The 16,897-nt window shown below is 40.7% G+C and overlaps 1 protein-coding gene across 2 annotated transcripts; it reads left to right on the forward strand.

Moving 5' to 3' along the window:
* Nucleotides 1–284: 284 nt before the first annotated feature.
* LOC134227202 (uncharacterized) lies at nt 285–15,992 on the forward strand. 2 transcript variants are annotated; one of them, XM_062708547.1, is made up of 2 exons: nt 285–616; nt 14,380–15,992. In XM_062708547.1, the coding sequence occupies exons 1-2, from the start codon at nt 596–598 to the stop codon at nt 15,541–15,543; spliced, it is 1,185 nt and encodes a 394-aa protein (XP_062564531.1). In that variant the 5' UTR covers nt 285–595; the 3' UTR covers nt 15,544–15,992. The 2 variants fall into 2 exon arrangements, with proteins under 2 accessions (XP_062564531.1, XP_062564529.1); XM_062708545.1 differs by having other exon boundaries at nt 286–616; nt 14,371–15,992.
* Nucleotides 15,993–16,897: the final 905 nt, after the last annotated feature.

The raw sequence follows: 16,897 nt of genomic DNA on the forward strand, positions 1-16,897 counted from the left end.
TTTCCCACTCAAGTCTCGAGCACGCGACACTTGACGCTTGACGAACGATCACCACTTGATCTCGCTGAAGAATGGGATGGAGAGCGAGCCGAGCATAACTGACCCGCGCGGTACCTATACTGACGGACGGGGACGGCCCAGACAAACCACCCGCGAAAGTGTGTTCCAACAATGCTCTACACTACAATATAATGAGGCCCTCTTCTGGACCGGACCTGACAAAGCGGAGCTGATGAGCGTGGACCAAGAAGTGGATTGTTGTATATAAACAAGTGATTTTTGGCAACTCGGTTGCATTCCTTTATTGTCGTTCGCGCGTGGAAAAACGGCGCCTTGGATTCGGTTTGTTTCGAGAAAGTGGAAACAGATTAGATTTTTTTGTCCGTTTTGCGGGTTGTGGAGGGTACGCATCGGTACCTTGTACCGTAATTTCGGAAGGCGACATCATTGAACGCGGGCGCGTGCTTAGTGCGTTGAAGGACTTCGATCGTTATTGGAACGGTGGCGTAAAAGGCTGATTCGGTGGATGCTGCTTGCGGTTTTAAAGTTCGTTTGAAAATTGTGTTTTCTGCCGATTGATATTTCGTTCTTCAGAATGGGGACCAATGTAATAATGGTTAGTGTGTGAAAATTTAAATTAAATGAGTGATATGAAAAGAGCATATGGTTTCAATGGAACATTGATGTACACAAGACTACTTTTCATAGATGTTGAAATAAAAAAGTGATAAAATTTGAAGAACGATATACCTAGAAGTGTTTTGAGTTGAATATTTTACAGAAATAAAATATTTTGTTAGTGGGCAAATATTCCAGGAACCTTAAATCTTTGAATAATTTATCGTACTTTAAAACTTTCCTACACAATACATCAAATGGGAAAACAATGTGAAAATATGAAGATTAAAATTCGTTGGACGTTGCTACAATACTACACTGAATCTGTTAATTTTCTGTTATATGAAACTTAAAGTGAAAAAGGAATTATATAATTATCCTGAAAATTGAAAAGTATCAAAGTGGTTTAGAAACACGAATTATACAGCTATTCAATGAGGCATGTTGAGTCATCACGAAAATAGTCCAGCTTTGTATGCCTTTTTCTGAATATTTCAGGATTAAAAGAAACATCCTGAAGTTCATAAGTTTATTGAAGGGATCTAAAAATAATTCAGTAAACCAAATTTAATGGATTTGTGAATAGTTCTGGAATCGCAGGAGAAAACCGTCATATAAAATACCTTGAACTTTCATCGAGTTCATTTGAAATATTAGTCAGAACTCAGTTTTGGTGGGAAATCGCATATATCTGTGTTTGAAATTGAATAAAATTCGATTGGAGTTTCAAAACATGTATTATATAAAGTTAGGTACATAGGCTAGATGTACCAGTCGTGGCTATAGCACCAGTTGTCGCACTAGTGTTTTATATGCGAAATGGCCAATCAAATCACCACAAAACAAGTTCAGATCAGATCGATCGATAAAGCAAATTTATATGATGCGATAACACCTTTGATCTCCTCCAAAACAAGCAAAGCATAATTGTATAAATTGATTTTGCTTAATTTTTGACGTCCTTTGCACCAGTTGTCGCACTAGTGGTCCCTATTTGGCCAATCCCATAAGAAAACAATAGGATTTGCCAAATAAGGCAACAAAATTAAGAATAGAGCCACAACTGGTGCATGCGTTCTTATTATGGAATAATCAATTTTGAGGATTATAACAAATTTTATTGTGGTTTTCACAGCTGTTCTAAGGAGCAGGAAGTAAAACCTTTCGCTTGATATATAAAGTCGACCCGCATGCCTTTTACTTATTAAAAAAAACAGTTGTTCTTATGTATGGCGACAATTGGTACACCCACCCTATACCTATCACAAATAATGAAACCCAATGAATTTCTAATACAGAAAACAAATGGAATCAATACAAAGTTTTTAGTTTCCGAAGCCCAGTTTAATACTCGAAAAATGATTTGAGTTCCAAAAAGAATCCTGAGGTTTGAGAAAATTCAGATAATTTTGTTTGAAAGTATTTTTGAATTCTTGGTTAGAGAACTTAGTTTTTAGTTAACCTTTACGTTTATAACGTCTGTTTTTAAGGGCAGGCAAAAATTAAAAATGCAGTAAAAACCACATTCCTTGATCGATTCCAACAAGTTGCATTAGATCCAGATGGATCCCAATTTGATTCAAACTGGATTTGAGTCAATCCTCAATACAGTTCCAGAATACGTTGGAGTCAGTTGTCCCCGGAAAAAGTGACCATTTACAAATGGTCGGGGTTCAGCGAAACCGCACCAAGCGCCTTTTTAAATGACTTCTGATATATTGTTCGAGGAATGAAAACGGAAATAATGCGCAATAATTCATTCATACATTTGTTGTTGGTGTCCTCAGTTATCGGGCGAAATGATATCCGATACGATTTGTGATAAATTGGATCTGTTATTCGAAAACTCGTGCATGAACACGGGTAATTTTTCATTGGCACTTGGTGCGATTTGGCTGATCCCCGACCAAATTTGAGTCAAAATAGGTCGCGCGATACCTCAAACTTCATGATTCCACAAAACAATGTTGGGAATGATATTTTTAGTGTATCTGGGCCACATGGGTTCAACCCGACCTCAGGAATGGCCATTTCCTAAATTGATTCAAAATAGGTAGCGCGTCACCTAAAACTTCATGATTTTATAAATCAATGATCTGGATAATATTTTCAGGGCTCCTGGGCCACTCTGGTTCAATCCAGCCACATCGGCCATCATCCGAAGGACCTCCGGAATGGCCATTTCCTAAATCGATTCTAAATAAGTCGTATAGCACCTCAAACTTCAAGATTTTACAAAGCAATCGTGCTCAATCCGGCCACATCGGTCACACACCGGCCATTTCCTAAACTGAATCAGAACAGATCATGTCACAGCTCAAATATCATGGTTTTATAAAACAATCATGGAAATAATATTCTGAAGGTACCTGGGATTTTTTTTTAATTCAAACAAAATAGGACGTAAGCCACCTCATACTTGATGATTTCACGAAACAAAGAAATAAATTCTATTTTAGTGGCTCTTAGACCATTTGGTCACATTGACTGCTATCCGAAGGAATACTGAAGGAATACTAAAAATAGGATTCCCAGCAGTTTAAGAGGAAAGCCAGCCCAGGGCTAAAAACCTCTAAAATAAAGACAAAAAAAGCATTCAAAGCATTGCTTTGTAATACCAGGAAGTGTTGTCACACGACCTGTTTTGACGAAGGACTTACGTCTCTCTTTACTATACCGGGTGTCTCCAAAATATTCAAATCGACCGCGTTACGCTGTGTTGAAAGATTTTAAACGTTAATAGCGTTCGTCTCAATGGACGAATTTCTGCGGTAAGCCCCTCAATCGACAGATTTCAAGTATGCCTTTCATGTCCATGCTTGATAAGACCCGAAAAACTTGTTTCAGTAGGCATGAAACTGTTTTCAATGAAAAACATTGAGATCAAGGGAACCTATAAATATGGGTACCGCATAATTCTTGCATCATTCCATTACCACGTTCTCATTGGTGCAGACACCAGCGAATGAGCAGCCGCTGGGTCTGCCGAGAAGCCATAAAATAGCGCAACGCGATTTTTTCCTTTCATTCTGACCGGGACAAGCGAAGCAACCGCATCATCGATTGAACAGCACTCACACTTTTTAGCAGGGAATGAAGTCTGCACCGACCGCTTTTTCGGCTCGACACCATCGAAGCCACCATCATCAGCCGAAACCTAGCCAGTACAGCAGCAGTCCACCCTGCAGACCCGACAAAGCAGCAATGCTGAGCAGATACCGGCAGCAGCAGCAGAGTCGAGCCGAGACCGGCCGGCATCGGTGATGAGCCGAGACAGGCTGAAGAAAAGTCACATGATGCAGCATGTATGTCGAAAAAACAAACGGTTCTTCAGAGAGCCAATTGTACTTGGGTGCCAAATCCAATATTCTAGTGATAAAATTTTATGCGTGATTTTCATAAATAGCGTCAAAACTAACAGTGGATAATTTTTCTGATTTAACCGCGAAGTGGACGAAGAACTTCGCTTGACCATGCCTAAAAAAACATAAGATGTCCAAATCTCTCACATAATATTTGGATATTTGGATTTAAAAAAAACACCGGTAACAGCTCAAACATTAATAAACTATCAATCGATTTTTCATCATTGATCAAGAAATATCTAGATAAACATTGTTTGATACTGACCGCACACAAAGCGAACGTGACTGAATAATCGTCCCATGTTACCAATTCTAAATCTTATCACCCGAAATCCCATGTCCGGGTGTTTCCTTCCTTCTACTACTAACAATGTTGTCTCAGAAAAGAACACGTATACTTCCCACCTGAACTGCAATTCTAAGCTCGCTTGCCCGGCTTATTGGCCTGTATCAAGCGAAAAGTCCCGTTAGGAAATAGACGCCAGCAGCGAGCAACAAGCGTAAAAAAAGAAGAAGCCCTTCTCGAACGCGTTGATGATGATGACGCTTTGGCTGACAAAGAAGCGGGATACAAGACACTGGCTGATTGGCCCACCAATTGGGAAGCAGAGAAGATTCAAAATAAGGTATAAAAGAAAAGTGCATTCGCTCGCAGAGCATTTAGTCTTTTTTATACCACCACTAGAAATTCGCGGTTATTTGAAAAGATCGTTTTCTTACTTTTCGGACTTGGCCGAAGCAAACAGCCTTTTTCAAGGCTCTAAGAGTTAAAAATAATGTTCTCATTCAGTCGCTATCGCACGGATTAGGTGGCCCTACATCCCCTGCTGGGCCAACTTGTGGCTTATTTCAGGCAGTCCTTCAGTGGGAAGGTTGCCACTGTCGAGGCTAATATTCCGTGACCGGACAGATACTTCCTGAATTGTTTTTGATGATTCTTGTTCGAGGTAGATTTGATTTTTGTGTCGGTTTGATGAGAAGATTTTGCCAAGGAATGGTATGCAACGCCGATTATTTATCCAAAATAGATGTGAGAAATTTGGACATATTATGTATCTTAAAGGCATGGTCAAGTCAAGTCCTACGTCCACTTAGCGGTTATGTCACAGACATTACCCACTGTTCGTTTTTACTAAATTTAGAACCATACTGTAGATTGAAACCGATGTGATTGGATTGCCCAAGTGGCCCAAGAACGCTGAAAACATCAATCCGAATTCCACAGATCCTTCGGAATGTGGCCAATATGATTGGATTGAGCCCAAGTTGCCCAGGAGACCTAAAATATAATGGTTTGTAAAATCATGTCTAATTGATCAAGTGGCCATTCCGTAGCATCCGCTACGATGGTGGCCGAAGTGACCGGATTTAATCAATTCTAGAATATTGTAGTATTGTATGGTCTCCGCATATGAAATCACATGAGGATCGAAAAGAATCTATTCAAAAGCAATTTCTCCTATATGCCTTACGCAAATAAGGGTGGACAACATTCAGACTTCCAATCAAATATCCAATCAATGAAAAAGCATCGTGATTTTGCCATGATCTCATTTGTGAATGATTTTGTTTCGCATGAGCCTAAGAATATTTTAGGAGTAGTAGCACATAACATAAGTGGATCTTCGAACAAAATCCAATCAAAAAGTTGACCCCCTTTCGATGAGCCAAAACTGTTATAATTGGGAACGGGAACATCGTTCTGTCATTTTCAAGTGTAAACAAATACCATATGATCAGAAAATTACATCACCTTTTTCCAAGACTACAAAGAGCAAGATCTGTAGCCAAAGTATAATGATATTTATTTTTCTATCATCAATTTTCTACATTGTTTTTAAAAATGACGGATTGCATCCAAAAGAAGGTCTCTCCTATGACAACTAACCAATTTACATTTGATGAAATCTAATTTGATTTATTTGTAGGGTAAACTTCTATTTTCAGGCGATTTTTGATGAATTGTTCGTCTTTTATCCATTTTAACTTATTTATCATACGAATACAATATTCCTCTAAAATTGATATAATATTTTCGAGTCAGCATGGTAAAAATCTAGATTTTATTCAACATGTGTTGAAAAGTATATTCCTTAGAACTGTTCTACATTGGGAACGAATCTTTATATACGCAGTCTTCGGTTTTTTCGAAAGGATGACGAGGGATACACCGATGTTTGTCTACGATGCGTAACAATCACAAAAGATAGATTAGAAGCAACATTATAAATTATCAATCGTACGAAAGCAAACTCGCTTATCATAATGCAGGAGAGCATCGCAACTGTGAGGTGATTCCAATTTGGATATCATATTAAATGAAAATGTGATGATTCAACATTGAAATCAAATTATCTTTATCATGCTATGAAGCACGTAATTTGAATAGGTTATTACGATGTACGATATTAATGTCATCTCTTTTCATGGCATTTTTTTCATTATTAGAACATTGCTTTTGGGTTGATAGTATTCCGAATACTCTATACAAAAAGTAGAGCAATTTCAACGACATGTAAAAACGAAACAGAAAACACCAAAACTGTGCATTGAACATTTAACTGAGGGTAAATCCAGGTGAGGCATCACCTTTTTAAAAATCAATATTTCTTCAAAATAATCCGATAAATGAAACTCTACTTGTTGTTATTGATAGTTTAAGGAAACATAGTGTAGAAGACTTTTGAAAGACAAAAAGTCGGTTACATACATGTTAGAAAAAAGTCAAATTCGGGTGCGCTGCCACACTACTGGGAGAGACGGCACACATGGGAAATGTTTGAGAAATGCGGATAATAAATATGCTCATAGCAATGAATGAGCATTTGATACGGTTTTCGAATAAAAACATAATATTTGATGAAATAATTAATATTGAGCGTCTGAGGGGAAAATGTTACAAGGTTAAAATACTTCAAACTTCCATTCTTCCAAACTTCCATTTAGAAGTGAATATAGCGGAAGTAAATGGAAGTTTGAAGTATTTTAACCTTGCATAATATTTCAACCAAACATCAAACAAATTCATCGTTTACTGGTTAAGAGCCCGTGTATGGCGTACGAATGGATTTTGTTCGAGTTTGTCGAATCAATATCAATAATTAAATCATTTACATACAATAAACTCCTTTCTTTTCTACTTTAATATTGTTTACCCCAATCTCCAATTAATTATAAAAAAACAATTTCAGCTCCTAAACACCCAACGCCACTAGGAAAAATCTTTTGTATAATTCCAACGCGAATCGTATTCAGATATACAATATAAGTCGCGTGACCCTTGTTAGATCAAATACTGTTATACTATCTTCTGACGTTTCTGATGTTCCGTATAACAAATAAAAAGTGTTATAAGGGTACAACTTTTGCTACCTGAGTTACACATATGTTATGTGGTAGTAGTTACAATAGTACATAGTTATAATTTTTTAATGTAGTCTACATTATGTTGTAAAAAAGATCCAAAAGGCACAGGGAGCCTAAGAATATTTTCCAACATTTTTTGTTAAGAAAATTATTTTGAGCTTTTAGTGGAATGTCTTCACTTGTCATAAGGCGAGATAATACTATCCATTTAATTCCACCACTTGATTGTACCTTGACAAAACGGATTTCAATCACAACAGTAAGGCCGTCTCCAGTGTCTGATACTTGACTTGACTCAAGTCAAGTACGAGACACTGAAGACTGCCTGACTGTTGAGGACAAAATACGTAACTGTAAAGATACAATCAAGTGGTGGAATTAGAAGGAATAGTACTAACTCGTCTTACGATAAGTGATTTTTTTTTTGAGATTATGAAGTTTGAGATTACATATTACATTCCATAACATATTTTGATTCAATTTTAACCTTTCCTGCCGTCTGTTTTAAGGGTTTTCAAAAATTAAAACCGATGACCGATGTGACCGGGTTGAACCCAAGTGGCCCAGGAACCCATAGAATATTATCATATGACATGATCTGTTTTGACTCAATTTAGGAAATGGCCAAACCGTCCGGTCCGGATTGTACCACTTTTGTACCGGATTGAACCCAAGTACCCCAGGAACCCTAAAAATATTTTTCTCGGCATTGCATTGTGAAATCATGAAGATTGAGGTATTACAAGACGTGCTTTGACTCTGTGTCTTTTGGATTGTGGTCAATGTGACCAGTTTGAACCCAAATAGCCCAGGAACCCCCTAAAACATTATTCACATCATTGTTTTGTGAAATAATAAAGTTTGAGGTGTCACACAACCTAATTTGACTTCATTTAGGAAATTGTCATTCTGGAGGCCCCACGGAATATGACCGATGTGGCCAGAATGAACCCGAGCTGCACAAGAACTCCAAACATATCATTCCCATGATTGCCCTAGCAATATGTCAAAACCAGAGATTATGAAGAGAATATTATATTTCAGTTTCGATTGTTTTTATCATAACAAACTTTGGACGTCTAGAAAAACTTTATTTATTTAAAACAACTTTGGCATAGAGACAAATTCCGAAAATCTGATAGATAATGAGGTAAACATTCAAATTCAAAAGATTGTTTATATTTTTAATAATCCCATAGAGTACAGAACTATGGAGTTCGGTGATGAAGCGCAAAATTGCTCACAGAACAAGAGAACTCAGAAGAACATTCTTCGATTATAAAAACCTCAAATGTCGGAGAAAGTTGAGGTATCTTGAAAATGATTTCAACATTGTAAACAAATCCCTTGAAGCGGAAGATAGGACTATGCGTAAGCATATTTTATTCGGTCCTTAAATTTCTTCTCGCTATAAGGTCTTTTGATTTAGAATATATGTGCCGTGATGTAATGAGTGCCTAATGAGCAGCTTGAAGTCGTTTGAAGTTACATATTTCCCACCCGCTCGTTTCCATTTGTTGACAACGAAACGAGCTGGATAGGAGAAACTTCGAGCGACTTTAACTTCTCATTAGACATGAGTATCGTTTCCTGCACTAATTCGACTGTTTTGGTAAAACCGCTATACACATGCACTTTTTCTAAAACTTCGGCCATCGGCGGCAGTGTTGGTAAAATCACTCATAAATCTCAATCAACGAGCGCTCCCGTGCGAATGAAATCGTCTGCGATTTTAAAGGAATGCATCACGCTTGAATTTTTCATGCTAAGACGCATCATTTCACTCATTTGCTAAAAAATCATTTTGGCTCAAAAACGCATTTGAAATCAATTTGGGGAAATTTATTGCTTATACATAAAAGAGTGTCTAATATTTTATGCGACAAGCGTCATTTCACTGTTTTTAACGAATGGGAACAAAAGAAACACTGCGATGATACAAATGGATGATTCAACTCATCCATGAGTTTTTAGGTGCTGAGTTGGGTGCGTTTCAACTCACGCTTGATTTGAATCATCCATGAGTTTTGAGATTTTGAGTTTTTAACAACACTGCGGCGGTCGTACAATAAGCTTCCTCACTCGAATCCTCCTGACTCCCTCCGGCTTTGAGGGTGGTCCACCAGTTCCGGTGAAGGAATTTTCCGCACTGACTACCAGCGGCTATCGCAAGGGATGCTTTCGCGCATTGCGCCAACTTCATCTTCGGGTTGTCCGACGATTCCGGTTGGCATAAGTCTTCCGGTTCACCGGCGTCCTGACGACCAAAAGCCTAACACTGCTTACTGGGCTGGATACTCCCCAAATCGACGTTTTTTCGCTGATCCCTTCTCCATCTACGCTACAGCTCCGACAGTATTTGCATCACGACTTTTCTTTACGAATTCACGTGTCTCCCACATGAACATTCGCTCTGCCCTTAGGGCAAGCATTATTCCACGTAATTCCGCAGACCTCGGACAAAATCGAGCACCACGTTCTATGGAGTCTCCTATACGTTGATATTTGAAGGGCAGAAGGGCGACAAAGCATGGCCACACCAGTGTAGATATTAGCAGAAACAACCGTGTCTGGACAAGAACTGTGTGAGGCGAACTTCGCCTCTCCATACTCCTTTTTTACCCACGTCAACACATTGGGGCCACCTTCCTTTTCACAGGAATAGTCAATATGGGTGTTGAAATTCAACCGGCCATCGATCATCGCTTTTAGATGTGTTTGGGTCTGCAGCGACGGTATGTCATGCTTTCCGAGAGAAAGCTGCATCCTTTCCGACGGTGATCTGCTGGGTCATTTTGTAATAGCTGACCAGCACCACTTCTGTTCTGTGGTCAGCCAACTGGAGTTTGACTCCGTTCATCCAGATTTCAACTGCGTCGGTCGTCTCCACCACCAGCATGTCCACCACTTCCATCGACACACCGGTTATCGTGAGGACAACATCATTCGCAAATCCATAAATCTTTACGCCTTTGGATAGCTTCAGCGGTAGCACCCCGTTGTACGTTCAACAGCGTTGGGCCTACCATGGATCCTTGTGGATCACCGGCCGTAACGCTGATCTGCCCTGAATTTGTATTGTAAACCAAAATCTGGTTCTGAAAGTAGCTCTTAAGGAAACTACACAGGAAGTCAGATATCCGCATTCCGTACAGCGTGTTGCCCAGTATGATTTCCAGCTTTGATAGCGCCTCCATCAAATTATATCAACTGGCGTTTGTCAGTCTGCTTCACCATTTCACTGCCCTGCACGCCGACACAATCTTGCACGTTCCGCTGCTTCTGGACTTCCTGCTCCCCGGGCGAGTTCCTGTCTCATATTTCCGTGCAAGTATTTCAGAAACTCTTTGGTGTATTTTTTTCAAGAAGGATGCAGGCAAATCTGCAAACAGTCACCTGAAATTATCATTCAGGGAGTGGGGTTGTGAGTCTGACTGGGACTAACTTGGATGTTCACCCTACCACCTGATTTGAGACTTATTTGGGTGCTCATTCTAGCACACCCTGTGACTCCTCCTGACACACGCTCTGACACACCATGTTGGACTTACTTAGGTTCTCACTTCTGACATGTCATGCGAGGCTGACTTGGGTGTTCGCCCTTGACATACCATGCGAGGCTGACTTGGGTGCTCACCCTTAACATACTACGTGAGGCTGACTTGGATGCTCACTCTACTCTCCTCTGCCATGCCTCGAGGTGTCGATAGGTACCAACAGTTCTACGCAACGACCCCCCTTCCCTTTTTTCGTGGTGGCGACTACGGTTGCGAAACTGCGTTCCACTTCTCCACCGCTTGGCATATACTCTGGATAATGGTATCCGGGGTTGTGTCCCGACCGCAATCGTCTAGCATAGCTCTTCTTTCGATGCCGAAACGAGGACATACGAACAGTATGTGCTCTGCAGTTTCATCAACATCTGGGCAGTCAGGGCAGACGGGGCTCTCCGCGTGCCCAAGCCTGCAGAGGTACTGCCGGAAGCAGCCCAGGTCTGACAGGAATTGGGTCAGATGGAAGTGAACTTCCTCTCTTTGGTGTCTGCTTTGCGTCAACTGCTGTATGCTCCGTTGCCTTTATCAGGGGATTTTCAGCTACTCTAGGTCTTTTTTTGCGTGCGTTATGTTCGCGCTCAATCTTCAATCTTCAAAATATGGTAATCCTATTCGTAAACTGGCTCAACGTTCAGATTAATTGATAAAAATATTTGAGATTCATTTGCATGCAAAGGTTTCGGACAGCTGAGTCTTCAGTCTATTGTCAAACTTGACCTCCGATATTTTTCCTGGAAAGCCAACATCCTAATGAACAATTTTGCTGAAAAAAGTGGGTACCTAGCTCTCTTATGTGATTTTACACAGCTAACCTAAAACGCTGGGCATGTATGACCGTCTCAAAAGGGTTAAAAGTTGATATTATCAGTGACAAGCAGGGGATTTCTGAGTTATTTATTATCTCAGAACGACGGAAAACGATGAGAACTTACATTCTGAGGTAATAAGCCGTGCAGAAATCCTCTGCTTGTCGCTTTTATTTGAAAGAGGGGTAGTCGTTGAAGAGAATCCTATTTTGCGACATTCGTGCTTTTGCCAGATATAGCTTGATCTTTGGCTTTCTGATGATTAGCTCGAACGAATTCTCGTTGAATCCTTTTACCTACATCGAATCAATGGTTATTATATTTGACAAGCAAGAGTTACACAACGTCTTCGTTTTGAATAAAATGAATGCTGGTGCCTAATTTGTCTCCAATTACAGTTTTCCATTAACAAGTAGAAGTTTTTTTGGGGAGCCTTCCTTAGCCGTGCGGTAAGGTGTGCGGCTACAAATCAAGACCATGCTGAAGGTGGCTGGACTCGATTCCCAGTCCGGTCTATGACATTTTCGGGTTGGAAATTGTCTGGACTTCCCTGGGCATACAAGTATCATCGTGCATGCCTCATGATATACAAAAGCAAAAATGGTAACTTGGCTTAGAAACCTCACAGTTAATAACTGTTGAAGTGCTAAAATGAACACTAAGCTGCGAAGCGGATATGTCCCTGTGGAATCGACTCTTCCAACATTTATCCAAGCATTTCTCTCCTAGTCACAAATCGGCATGAGAATGCTTCGTTTTCTAAAATTGATTACCTTCTGGTCCAAATTCCGGTCACTTGATTTTGATTTTCTTCCTTTTCCGATAGGTTAGCAAACCTGTAGTATTCCCCTAGCTTGTTTACTATGATGTTTTACCCTTGCGGGGTGGATAGCGAAACGCTTGGTCAAATTATCCATCTCCAAAGTTGACCCCATGACATCCGCTCAACTACTGCATCGTTTATTTTATAATATCTGGGACACCGCAACTTTCTCGGTCGACTGGTATCTTAGTGAAGGTGCCCAAAAAGAGTAACCTGACTGTATGCGGTAACTAACGAGGCATTATGTTGCTGTTGATCGTTCTCAAAGTTCTATGCAAAGTAATCCTAGCCCAGATTCAGAAGAAGATCCATGCGACTCTTCGGCGACAGTAGGCCGGTTTCTGTGCCGGAAGATCCTGTGTGGACCATATTGTCACGCTCCATATCATTCTGGAGCAGGTCAACGAATTCCAAGAGTCCCTTAACTTGGTACTCATCGACCGTCTCAATCACGAGAATATGTGAGGCGCCCTGAGACGCAAGGGGATTCCTGAGAAAATCATCGGCCTCATCGAAGCACAGTACGAGGTCTTCACGTGTAAAGTACTGCACAATGGGGTCTTGTCGGACCCTATCCTGGTCGTAGCTGGTATGAGGCAAGGATGTATTCTATCACTCACTGTTCTTCATCGTAATCGACGAGATTCTGTAATTGACCCAACCAAACCATGGCTGCTATGGCAGCCCATAACCATAAGCACCAAAGGACTTCAAATTGCGACGTTGCACTTCGCTCAAGGCGCTCTGATATCCAGAGTAGATCAACGACCTTGCCGAGGGCTCATCTTTGGCAGGTTTAGTCATGAACGTCAACAAAACCAAATCGTTGGATGTAAATACGGCAACCCCTTCCAGAGCAATCAGTTGCGAATGTTGAAGGATTTCAATATCTTGGAAGCCAAATGGCGTCAGACGGCGGTCCTAAGATCGACATAGGCACACGGATCAAGAAAGCAAGGGCTGCCTGAACCTGCCAAAATCCCAATTTCTAATTCTACCGTGAATTCTGCGCAATTGTACGCTAGCGAAACATGGTATGTATCAGTGGAGAACACTCAATGACTGCAGGTGTTCATCAACAAACCTTGTGGTTCATCCTTCGCCGCCACACACCGTGCACAGCGTCAAAGACGGTCTCTAAAATACTCCGAGTGCTTGTAAAACTTTTTCGAGCATTTTTCGGCCCAAGTTTCATGTTCGTAGAGAACTATCGGTCTTATGAGCGTTCTATACATGATACATTTGGTGCCAACTCGAGGTGTGAGATTATTTTCATCGGATTTTTTCGGAGAACATTAATTAAACTAAGTAACTACCGGACATTTCGACCTACTAATACGTTCGGTCATCATCAGCAGATCATACTAAAGAAAAATCTACTCCCATTAGACTAGATCAACTCGAGGTATGTCTAATATCGCATTAGTGTGACGTATAAGCAATTTTGCTAATTTTTGTGTTTAACAGTTGTTTTCATCGAAGATTCATAAGGGATTTTTTTTAAATAGTCTAGAATACAGATACCATGTTTGGTCGCAGATCATGCAAAACCTTTTTATCGAAAAAACTCAATACAAATTTACGGCGATACCTCTAGAAACTATATACATAAGTTGGCAGATTTTTTTTTTCTTTTTTAGACAAAACATACTTCAATATTTATAGTATACACAAGTACATGTTCGCATTCTATAATGCTTAACATGTCCAGAACAGTTCAATTATCAATGAGTAGTTTAATATTTTTTTTTACGAAAATTTCATATTGCCTGTTCTAGCGTACTTTATTTTCATTAGAATATTTTTTTTACATATATTTCTTTCTTTCAATTTCACAGTTTTTAAAGCTAACAACCATCGTTTTGCTTTCGGTAGAAGTTTTTGCTTCTAAAGAAACATCACCTAAATCAAGTACGCAGTCATTGCCATCGAAACCGCAATCGAAAATCCCTCATGGCAAACGTGAAGCACCTGCTGGATATGGACCCTCGGACTACTTCAACTCTGGTCATACAGGCTTCAACTACAATGTGGCGCAGCCTTCATTCAGTCTTCCACAATACACAGGCCAAAAATACTTTACGGCGCCATTCAAATTCCCCCCAACCCAACCGGCTTACTTTTCTCCAGCGAATCACGGATTCAACTCGTTTGCAGAAAACTCAGTGAAATATAGCATCGGATCGAAAGAACTTTCGGACCTACTTAAGGCTTTACACTCGCCAACTCCTGCTATCTCAATCAAAGCCATTCCGTCTGGTCACGGCTGGGATACATCTCATGGTTTTGACTCATTTTCTCAATATAAACCGACTATGATTAAGATTCATGAAATACCATCGCACTCCTTCGGAGCACCACTAGGGCCAGCTCCAGTGAACTCGTACTACTCCCACGGCTATGGAGCTCTCCAGCAACCAGAACCATCATATGCTGCTGGACTCAAAGGACTGCGACACTACGCCTCATCGTACAACTCGGCGATCCCTGATTTGTACTCCGGAAACAAATACATCTCCTCCATCAAACCATTAACCGTTCAGACTCCTGTGCAAGTGCTATCCCCCTTACACACGTCCGTCCAGCCACAGAAACCGTTCAAACCATCAACCTACCTAGGATCTACCAATGACTCACCAGATTACTCCCATACTCAAGCTCCAACATCCACTTCAATCCACAACAACTACCTTGCGCCCAGTCTCCAGTACCTTCCACCGAAAGCCCAGAATAAAGTAACTTTCGAACAACCCTCGAAAACTTACCTCCCCCCCTTACCATCCAGCCCCAGTAACTCCTACCTTCCAGCGAAGCCGTCCAACACATACCTACCGGCAACGCCTAGCAGCATCAACTACATACCAACGAGCTCCCACGACGACAACACCAAACACCTACAGCATCTACATCATCATCACAGCTCGGGGGAGTCCAACGAATCGTACGATTACGCGGCATCGGCACCAACCGAGTCTGTCGTCAAGCACAGCCGCCATCCGTGGCAACCGTAAGCAGTATTTATTTCCCGAGATTAGTTTCGAACGCTGAAAATTTTCCAAAGACTTCTGTTTTCTTTTCTAATATACGTTTTAAATGGAACGGTAGCGTGCGAGCGAAATGCATTTATAGAAAGGTTCTATAGTGAGAGTGGGTACGGCACTGGAAAATGTTAGAGGAATGGGTAGTGTGGTTTGTCTGTGGCACGAATCACAAAATCATGGCCACGCGGACAAGAGTTGGATATTGCCATTATAAATTTGATGTAACCATTGTTAGGTTAGGTTAATATTTGAACGAAAAAGTTTATGAGAGTTTTAGACGTCTAACAGAATTATATATGGAATAATAATTCTAGTGATAGGACTGTGTGCATCGAATACACTCTTTTTATGTATACTACTACTCATTGTAATACTATTTATATGAGATCGAATCGAAAAATAAAATTCTGAAATTGAAATGTTCTTTATTATAATGAATACATATCACTTCATGAAAAAAATAAAAGTGATTTTGATTTGTTTGTGGTTAACTTTACCAAAACTGTGCAGGTACTTCTAGATGCATCCGTTGTCTGGTGGGACTCCGGATACGTGGAAGTGGCTTCCACCATACTTTTTTTTCGATCCTCTTAGTCGTATTTGATGTGTCCTCCAATGATCCGAAACGTACTCGAAACTGCCGAACTCATCAACCTGTTACTGTTCAGAAGTGTCTAGTTCCCTATCGTTACCCGCTGGGTCCTGCAGCTTAGAATCAAAGTAGAAACACCATTTAGCAGCCTCTTTCGGTGCTTCTGGCTTATCGTTGTTTGGCAAGATTCTAGATAAAAGCTAAAATCTTCTGCGATACCGGTAGCATAAGTTTGTAAAGACGCCCAGGTTAAGCAAGGGAAAGTTACGACAATACCCTTCCACACGTGTAATCGACGTGCCTGTTGAAGTTCAGCTGGTCATCAATTATCTCTTCCAGGTATCTTATTCCACATTCCCAGATGTCTTTCCATTTGTGAACTGCCTTACGGTTGTTGATCAGCACCATCTCCGTCTTGTGATTGCCTTTCGCCAGCATTTTCTTCCCTATCCAATTTCTGCCGTATCTATCGCCTTCGAGGTTCTGACTTCTTCTCGTGATTTCCCCGCTATCGAGACCACTACATTGTCCGCAAACCCAACGATGTTAACGCCCGTAGGATGATTCCGTGCCGATAGTTCGAACGAGCCAGACGTGTGTGCTGTGTCTCATCGCGGATTGTGTTCGGTAGTGCGAGTCTATTGTGTGGTGCCTACCTACGGATCCAAGGCGATCGCTGTCGGCGAGTGAAGTAGCTGCTTCTGGCGACGCCAGTGAAGCAGGCTATTGTTA

Source organism: Armigeres subalbatus, chromosome 3 (assembly GCF_024139115.2).
Source record: "Armigeres subalbatus isolate Guangzhou_Male chromosome 3, GZ_Asu_2, whole genome shotgun sequence".
Taxonomy (NCBI): Eukaryota; Metazoa; Arthropoda; class Insecta; order Diptera; family Culicidae; genus Armigeres; species Armigeres subalbatus.

Excerpts from the sequence above, each read along its gene's own strand:
- LOC134227202 (XM_062708545.1), top strand. The coding sequence starts at position 596 with ATGGGGACCAATGTAATAATG. Across the intron at positions 617-14,370 it reads TGGGGACCAATGTAATAATG|TTTTTAAAGCTAACAACCAT; the intron begins GTTAGTGTGTGA and ends TCAATTTCACAG.